Source organism: Equus asinus, chromosome 13, assembly GCF_041296235.1.
Source record: "Equus asinus isolate D_3611 breed Donkey chromosome 13, EquAss-T2T_v2, whole genome shotgun sequence".
NCBI classification, from domain to species: domain Eukaryota; kingdom Metazoa; phylum Chordata; class Mammalia; order Perissodactyla; family Equidae; genus Equus; species Equus asinus.
In genome coordinates, this window is record NC_091802.1 from 36,478,017 (window position 1) to 36,487,289 (window position 9,273).

The following is a 9,273-nucleotide window of genomic DNA, read 5'->3' on the forward strand; positions in this document are numbered from 1 at the left end:
AGACAGGGTTCAATGGCGCATCATGGTTCCCAGCTACTGGAGATTGGGAAGGTCCTGAGAGTTTTACACACATCTGCATACAACTACCCATTCACACACAGACACACCGTCCCACGGCCCTCCACTCACACTGCTTACACACCCACACACACTGCTGCACTCTCACACATGCATTCCTGCACTCAGGTACATCTCTGTATACTGTGCAACATGGGAAATCCTCACATCACACACCCTAGCACACCCATCCCATATACCTGATCTTTAAAAACGCCCACAATCCCCCAGTGCTGTCCCCAAAGCACAGACTCTGCCCCAAACTTACTGAAGCACACAGTCAGAGAGCCAGGCTGTATCCCATCCAACCCCATGGGGACCCCAGGTCCCCTGCACCGTCCAGCAAGCCTGGGCCATCTCTGAAACTGCACACACATAGTTACAGAAACAACTCCAATATCACCACCCGCAGGCAGTGCAACCCTACCCTCCCCAGAAGCCCGGAAATCCACACATATCTGCCCCCCCTCAGCCCCCTCCAACAGGACCCTCCGTGGACCCAGTTATGACTTTCATAAGCCCAAGGCACTTCTGCCTGATGGGCCCCCTCGTCTATTAAAAAAAATAATAATTTAAATTACATTTTATGAGTGCATTGAGGTAAAGACAATGGATTATCATATATTCAAATATTTTCTTCAAAATTTCTTTTCTTATGATTTTAAAAGAAATTAAAACATTTTCCTGGGCCCTGGGTCCTCCCCACGTTAGGCACGTTTGTCTGCCTGTCATTTGCACAGCGCTGGCTCACACACACACACATCCCACCATGGACCACCTCCCTCCACAAACACCCAATGGCAAATTCCTCTCCTTTCCCATTGCACCTAAGCCCACCTCCCACCCCCAGCCGGGGAGACAGACAGACTGACAGATCCCGAGGGCTCTGCAAAACCACCCTCCCCCATCCCCTTCCTTCGGAGACACTGGGGGTTTTATCTGGGCTGGGGGAGGGAGCGACAGGAGGAGGAATGAGGGTGTGTGTGTGTGTGTGTGTGTGTGTGTGTGTGTTTTGGGTAACAACAAAGAATGGGGGAGAGTGAGGGGGGAGAGAGAGAGAGAGGGAGAGAAAGAACGACAGAGCGAAAGAGCATGTTTTGCCTCGAAGGCAAGACTTGCAGCCAATCAGAGCGTTGGAGCCTCCCTCGGCGACTCTACTATTGAGTCTATAACCGGCTGGCCGGGCGGAGCTGGCAGCATTTGACTGTGGCTTGGGACGCGACGAGAGGCGCGCAGCGACTGCCTGAAGGCCGGCGATGGTCTAAGCGCCCGTCGGCCTCCCCTCCCCCGAGACTCTGCCGGGCCCTCCCCTCGCCATCCGGACACACACCCCTGCCTCGTCTCCTCCGCCTCCCCCGCGCTTCTGCCGGCTTCTGCGCTCCGCTCTGCGGCCGAGGCCAACCCCGGGGTGGCCCGGCGCCCGCCAGGATGAGTGGCTCCTTCGATCGCAAACTCAGCAGCATCCTCACCGATATCTCCAGCTCGCTTAGCTGCCATGCGGGCTCGAAGGACTCGCCCACCCTGCCCGAGTCTTCGGTCACTGATCTGGGCTACTACAGCGCTCCTCAGCACGACTACTACTCGGGCCAGCCCTACGGCCAGACCGTGAACCCCTACACCTACCACCACCAGTTCAATCTCAACGGGCTTGCAGGCACGGGCGCTTACTCGCCCAAGTCGGAATATACCTATGGAGCCTCCTACCGGCAATACGGAGCGTACCGGGAGCAGCCGCTGCCCGCCCAGGACCCAGGTGAGGACCACGGGGTCGCGGAAGGGTGGGAGACGCTGGAAGATGCCGAGGGAGAGAAAGGCAGGGAACGGAAGCTGAAATCTAGGGGCGCGTCAAGGGTAAGAAAAGTACTGTGTGGAGTTAGAGAAGGTGGGCTAGATGACCCCCAGAGGGGACAGATGACCTTCCAGTCCTGAGACTGCACGCGTTCGGGGCGCGGTGGTCTCGGGCGAGGATCGCGGTGAACCGGGCGAGGGAGGAGAGGGCTGTGGCTGTCAGGGAACTTCCTAATCGAGGTGCTTTCGCGGGCACTTCAGCAAGGGGGCCTCCATCGGGTTGCACCGGGCTTTCGGGTAGGCAGCGGGGACCGGGAGCTCCAGGGACCCTCTGGATCTGGGCTGGGGAGGGGGGAAATGGTGAGGGCGACATGGAGAGAGACCCACAGAATTACGGGAAAACAGGGAAGCAGCGACTGAGAAGTAAAGAAGCTGAAAGAGAAAAGTGGAGACGCAGCAAAAGAGAAATGTGGAGGGACAAAGTGAGAGGAAGGAGAGAAGAAAGGAACAGAGGAACGGACGGAAAGAAAGAAGGATGGAAAGAGGAAAGAAGGAGGGAAGGAGTCTGTACTATCCTTGCAACTTTTCTGAAAATGTAAAACTATTCTAAAATAAAAAGTTAAAAAAAAAAAGGGAAGGAAGAACGGACGGGAAAGAGCGAGAAAAGCGACTGCGGGCAAGGTGGGGGTGAGAAGGGGGCGGCCAGCAGCCGGGGGGCGAGGAGCTGCGAGGCTGGGAGGTGACCCGGGAGGCGTCGTGAGCGGAGCCTCCGCCGTCCCCGCCCGGGCGGTTGCTGGCGCCGGGGCCCGCGCTCCGGGGCCGGGCGCGGAGCTGGGAGCCGGGAGCGCCGGGTCTTGGGCGCCGCCGGTCCGGCTCTGTCGCCGCGGCTCCCTCCCGCGGGCGCACAGCCGGGAAATCCAGGGGCGAGTCGGTGGGCTGGAGGTGGGGGACGTCCCGCCGGGCCCTGGGGGGCGCAGAGCCGCAGGCCGAGGCTGAGCCGTCCCCCGCCCGGTGTGTTGTCCGCAGTTTCCGTGAAGGAGGAGCCGGAAGCCGAGGTGCGCATGGTGAACGGGAAGCCCAAGAAGGTCCGAAAGCCGCGCACGATCTACTCCAGCTATCAGCTGGCCGCCCTGCAGCGCCGCTTCCAGAAGGCCCAGTACCTGGCGCTGCCCGAGCGCGCCGAGCTGGCCGCGCAGCTGGGCCTCACGCAGACGCAGGTCAGTGTGGGGCGGTGGGGGGGCCGCGCGGGACCCCGGGGCTCTCCCGGCGCCGCTGAGCCGAGCCTGGCTGGCCTTTTAAAGTCCCTGCAAGTCCCTGAAAACCTTGCCTGTGGGCAGGGAACCCCAAAGTCTCCCTTTCTGTTGGAAATCTCTGCATTAGCACGTGTACAGGCGTGCATATTTGTGAACCCGTGCCCCTGTGTATGTCTGTCACAAGGAGAGGTGTCCTCCTCCCTCTGGCCCAGAGTCCCCAACTCCCACTGACCCCCAACAGTGCTGGTCACTCACTTAGTAGAAGTCCACAACGTGTCATACGCCCCCACCCCCCAGCCCTGGCTAGGCGTGTGTGTGTGTAGAGGTGTATACACACATGTATACACATGTGTGTTTGTTCACATGCTAATAGGTCTGTGGACACGTGGCAATGCTCACATAAGGAGTGCGACCTTTCAAAGGTCACTGTGTTTATAGATGGAGGGGCACACGTCCGTGACTTTGCACGCTCTTGGGTGCATGTACACAAATTTGTGCCTGTATCAAAGCACCACATTCCTGCCCAGCACTCAAACGCTCCACCCCTTCCTCTGCCCCCAGCCAAGAGGAGGATAGGGACTCAGAGGTGGGAGCCCCACTCCCACCCTCAGCCTGTCCCTTAAGTCCCCAGCAGCCTGTCACTGCTCAGAGGAGGAGTGGTGGACGCCTGGCTCCCCACAGGTGTTGACAGGCAAGCCTGGGTTGCGGCTGCGTGGGGCCCGGTCCGCCGGGAATCTGGGTCAGCCGGTGAGGAGCTGATTCATTGTTTGTACCAGTCATGGGATGGGGAGTGGCAGGAGGAGGGGGAGATACCCCAAGGGAAATTTGGGGATCATGGCTCACCTGTTCCTGAGTCCCCAGGTCACCCCCATTAGCCAGCCCTGGAGGGCTCCTCCATACCCTAGTGTGTGTGAATGCCGGTGCTCATGTTTGTGGGGTGTTTATCTGGGTGTATCTGTGCATGCATGTATGTATCTTTATAGTTCAGCGTGTGTGTGTGAGGCTGTGAGTGGGTACGTTCCTGCGCATGGAGATGCTTATGTGGGTGTGTGTTTGTCTCTGTGTATCTGGGCGCCTCTGCTTATGGGTTTCTAATGTGAACAAAATGCCATAAACTGCCTAGCCCCCACTGGGCTGCCTTTTATTGAGTGCGTACTACATACCAGGCTGTTCTAAGTTCTTTGGCTGTCTTAAAGTCTTTGAGTGTCATAATGACCTTAGGAGGTAGGTAATAGTGCTGCCATCATCCCCATTTTGCAGATGAGAAAGGCAAGAACCAGAGAGGTTAAGTAACGCCCAAGGTGGCAGAGTGCAATTTGGACCCAGGTGGTTGAAGGATCCTAGCCACAGTTCTATCCCAGATAGCAAAAAGATGCTGGCCTGGAAGTCATGATGCCTGGGTTTTGTCTGGGTCTTGTTGTGTGACATTGGGCGCTGGCCTTGCCCTCTGTAGCTGGGTTCCCTGTGGGGGTTTTCACCCAGCATGTTGAGAGGCTAATTCGCTCCCCCTTTCTTCTCTGGCGCAGGTGAAAATCTGGTTCCAGAACCGCCGCTCCAAATTCAAGAAGCTCTACAAGAATGGGGAGGTGCCCCTGGAGCATAGCCCCAACAACAGCGACTCCATGGCCTGCAACTCACCACCGTCACCCGCCCTCTGGGACACCTCCTCCCACTCCACTCCAGCCCCTGCGCGCAGTCAGCTGGCCCCGCCGCTCCCATACAGTGCCTCGCCCAGCTACCTGGACGACCCCACCAACTCCTGGTACCATGCACAGAACCTGAGTGGACCCCACTTACAGCAGCAGCCGCCTCAGCCGGCCACCCTGCACCATGCCTCCCCCGGGCCCCCGCCCAACCCTGGGGCTGTGTACTGAGCACCCACCTGGCCTGAACCTCCCACGAAGGACCCCCGGGACCAGGCAGAAGGCACCTCCGTCCTAGCCGACACTCAGGAATCATCGAGGAGCACAGGGGAAAGAGCAGCCCCTTTACCCCTTCCTTTGCCCCTTCCTCCAAGGACCTAAGAGCTTCCAGATGAAATTTGCATGGACCAAGGATGTCCCCTGAACCTCCCTCCCCCTGCCTAGACACTGGGGGTACCCCTCCAGATGTTGGGGCACTCCACTCCAGCTGGGACAGCTGTTCCCCTTCTGCTGCAGGAGCCTGGATTGGCTTTAAAGGGCCCATCATCTTCCAGCTTCGAAAACTTCATACTTGTTCCCCAGACTTGGGGACTGGGAAACTGTGGAGCGTTTGTGGGGCCAGCCTGGGCTGGGACACCAGGCTTTTTGGATTCCGGGACCTGCCAGGCCTGGTTCCTCTGAGCTACCTGTGGCTCCCCCCGTCCTGAGCATCCCCTCTGCCAAAAAGACATTGGACATCGTGACTGGGACTCAGGGTGAGGACCTCAACCAGCCCCTGCCCCGCACTTCTAGCCCTCATTTAAGATTTGAGGGTTAAACCAAAGAACCCCCCCCCCCCAAGTGAGAGAATCTTTTAATATTTGTGGCTTTAGAGGGAAGAACTCAAGGAGCCATCTCTTCTCCCTCTCTGGTCGGAGAGGAGGAGCGGGTCTCTGATGTTTCCTAAGGACCCATTTCTTATTCCATGTACAGGACTTTGCACAACTTTTGTTTTAAAAGCTGTTGAAAAAATAGGAAAACAAAGGGCATTGTTAACAGATAGGACCATCTCCCCTGCGCGGGTGTCTCTGCTCTGTGCCCCGCCCCGCCACCGCTTCCTCTCCTTCAGTAAGTTGATAGTTTTGGCGCCAACCCCCAAATCTCCCAGGAGAAATACCAGGCAAGACAACCCCCAAAACACCCTCTTTCTGGTGGCCTTGGAAACAGATGGCTCCCGCTGAGATGGATAATGTCGGGTGAGGTGCACGGGGAGAGGGGGAGGATTATAACCCGGTGCCTTTAGGGGTGAGGGGGTGTCTGGAGGGCTGGTGGCGCTGCCCCTCCTTGTCCCAGACGTCCCCTTGGAGCTAACTTTCCTCCACCCCTCGTGTGGTCAAGCATCGAAGCGAAGGAGAGGTAGAAGACTGTAGCTATATATATAGTATGTATTTTTTTTAAGAGCAACAGAGAAGCAGCCTCCTCCCTACTGTGGTTTCCTATTTATGTGGCCCTTTCCTCTTGGATGTACCTGCCTGTGCGTCGCAAGCCGAGAGAAACAGGGATGTGGGCTCTGGCTGGATTCGGGTTTAGTGGGAGGCTCAGCAGAGAGGAGAGACATGGTAGGTCTCGAAGAGTCCCACCCTAAGGGACAGGAACGAAGCCAGCTCCCACTCCCTCCCAGCCTTCTCATTTCTCCTTTCTTACTGGACCCATCTTTATATATAAAGTTAATAAAAAAGAAGAAAATAACCGCTGAGCTCTTTGAACTGGAGGCTGGAGACAGACAGCTCTCGGGGAGGGCCTGGGAGTTGGGGAAGGTGTTCGGTGGGGACGGAGCTCTGCACCTCCAGGGTGACAGGCGCTCCTGACCCGGTGGCTGCCCCCAACCTGGGCAGGTCTGGGTGGGTGGGAGGCTCCCAGCCATGGCCTCCCTGACTCCACTCTGCTTGGCGGCTTGGCGTTCCCTGCCAGTCAGCTGGCCTCCACCACTGCCGCCGCCGGGTCACCTCAGGGCTGCTCTTTGATCTTGGGCTCACACGAAGACATGCTTGCACACGCGTGTAAACCCCCTGCCTCCACACCCAGGCACTCCCTGGCCCCTCACCCTCCTGTCTATCCCTTCCAGCTTGGGGCGAGGGTGGAGCCTCAGGCGGGGGAACACCACTGCTCCCACAGCTGGCAAGGACCCCAGGTCATTGGGATCCAGGCTGGAAGATGGAGATGAGGGGGTTCTGTGTTTACCTTCTGGTAGGGGGGGCGCTCGGGCCCTGACTCAGAGGCTTTTTGCTGCTGCCGCTGACTGCTTGGGCCCGCATTGCTGCTATCCTCCTCTTCCAGCTGCCCAGCTCCAAGACCTTGGAGACGGAGAGCTGGAGGCGGTAGAATGAATGGAGGTGGGTGTGAGCAGCACGTCTTGGAGCAGATGGGAGACAGCACGAATGCATGCACACACTTGGGAAGCCACCTGTCTTATACACACACGTGTACCGAGACACACGGTGACATCTCTCCATCATCGCACGTACGTGGACTCCTGCTTGAGGTAAACGTGTCATCATCTACAGGCACAGGCATAGACACAAACCCACTCCTGAGACACCTTCGCATCACACAAATGTATAAAGCCAAAGCCATAACACTCGAAGAGATAGAGGCCCCCAATACACAGGTGTGCAAACACACATTGCTCAGATCACCCCAACATCACACGCAGGCACACGTGCATGCATGCACACACACGTGGGGCCAGTGGCAGCTCCCTGTACTGGAAAAAGTCTTAGATTGAGAATCAGCAACACCACTCAGCAGCTGAGGTGACCCAGCTCATCCTGAAGCCTCCCCATCAGGCACTCAGTTTCCTCATCTGTCAAATGGGGACAATAATCCCCACCCTGTTGTCCTCTGGCGCACTGGTGAGGCACAAAGCAGAAGGATGAGAAGGCAGAAGGAGGGGGTCTCAGTCACCGAAGGACCTGCTTAGACAGCAGTCACAGGTACACAGATGGACGAGGGGTTCTCGGGCGGGGTGGGGGGGTGCTCCAGAACAGTGGGGCCCTCCATGCCCCCACTCCACCCCTTCCCTCTCAGAAGGCAGGCCTTCCCCTCCCCCCATGCCTGAGGGAGGCGGAAGGGAGGAGGGCCTTCAGCCCACGACGCCAGCCAGCCGGGCTGGCAAGGGTTAAGTGGCAGCTGCCAGGCGGGGCTGAGCTGAGCAGTTTGGTTTGAGGGCTGCGTGCAGGCAGGAGCAGCGAGGCGGCAGCCGGGCAGACTTGCTGGAGACACTGCATTTTATTAGGGCTGGGCTGCCAGCAAAGGGAGGGAGAGGGAAAAAAAGGGCAGAAAGAGAGAGGAAGGAAGGAGGGAGGCTGGGCGGGCAGGCTGGCGGGGCGGGCGGGCTGCTGCGGGATGAAAGGATGTTGTAAGCTCCCTGATTCCTCCCTGCTCATCCCTGCTCTGTCAGGCTGGATTAACTGCCCGGGTGACCTCCCGTGGAGGTCAGCCCCACCCCTGACCTCCCCTTCCTCCTCTCCTCACCTCCAGGCCAGTCAGGCACCCTCTTTGCCAACTTTGGTGGTGGTGGCGGGGGCACGAGGACAGGAGCTTGGGTGGGGGACCTGGCAGAGTGCCAGGGCAGGGCTGCTGAGCCCATCTTTTGCCAGGTGCTTCTTAACGATACCTACTGCCTCGTGACAACCTTCAGGGAAGAAGGAGGGGGCTAGGGGACCCCTGTCTGCCCTGAGGGTCACTATTCTCTAAACCTTAGTAACAGCTGGCATTTGCTAAACTCGTCCTCTGTGCCAGGCACTTTGCTCGTGATCCTCACAACAGCCTGGGAGGTGGGTGGTATAGAACCCATTTTTGGGATGGGGAAACTGAGGCTCAGAGAGGTCCGGTCTCCATCGAGGTCATATAACTAATACATGGCAATACTGGGTTTGAACCCAGGTCTGTCTGGGGAATGGGTGCTCTTAATAGGCTTTTCTGTAGCTCAGTTTACTAAGACGCCCCAGGGCAGAGTGTCAGTGAGCTGGAGCCACCGCAGCTCCGCCCACCCCACCGCCAGTCCTGCTCCCTGGGTTCTTCCCTGGGAGGAGAAGCGGAGGGGGAAGAGGCTGGGCTTCTTCCCCTGGGCTGGTCCTAGGAAAAGCTTAACGCCCCGCCGTGGGCAGGAATGTGCACGCTGGAGTCAGCTGACCTGGACGGGATCTTGCCTCCACCACGTTACTGACTGTGTGATCTTGGGCAAGTCGCTTCACCTTTCTAAGCCTCAGTTTCCTCATCTCTAATGTAGGGATAACGCCACCTACCCAGCAGGGTTGTTGAGAGGATTAAATGGGATAACGTGAGTAAAATGCTTAACAAGGTACTAGCACGAGGTGAGTACTGCTCAGTTAATGAAAGTTGCTGTTGATGATGGTGATGGGGAGATGGGGCTTATTCCCCGCCTCACCTCCTGCCCCATCCCACCTTCCCATACCCCCATTCAAACTCAGGCCCTTGGCTGTACTTGCCACCTTGGTTGATCACCCATCTCTAGGTGCACTCCCCAAAGG

At 57.9% G+C, this 9,273-nt stretch overlaps 1 protein-coding gene across 1 annotated transcript; it reads left to right on the top strand.

The window, feature by feature from the left end:
- Positions 1–1,249: 1,249 nt before the first annotated feature.
- DLX3 (distal-less homeobox 3) lies at positions 1,250–5,764 on the top strand. The gene is made up of 3 exons (XM_014833912.3): positions 1,250–1,810; positions 2,872–3,062; positions 4,625–5,764. The coding sequence occupies exons 1-3, from the start codon at positions 1,486–1,488 to the stop codon at positions 4,970–4,972; spliced, it is 864 nt and encodes a 287-aa protein (XP_014689398.1). The 5' UTR covers positions 1,250–1,485; the 3' UTR covers positions 4,973–5,764.
- Positions 5,765–9,273: the final 3,509 nt, after the last annotated feature.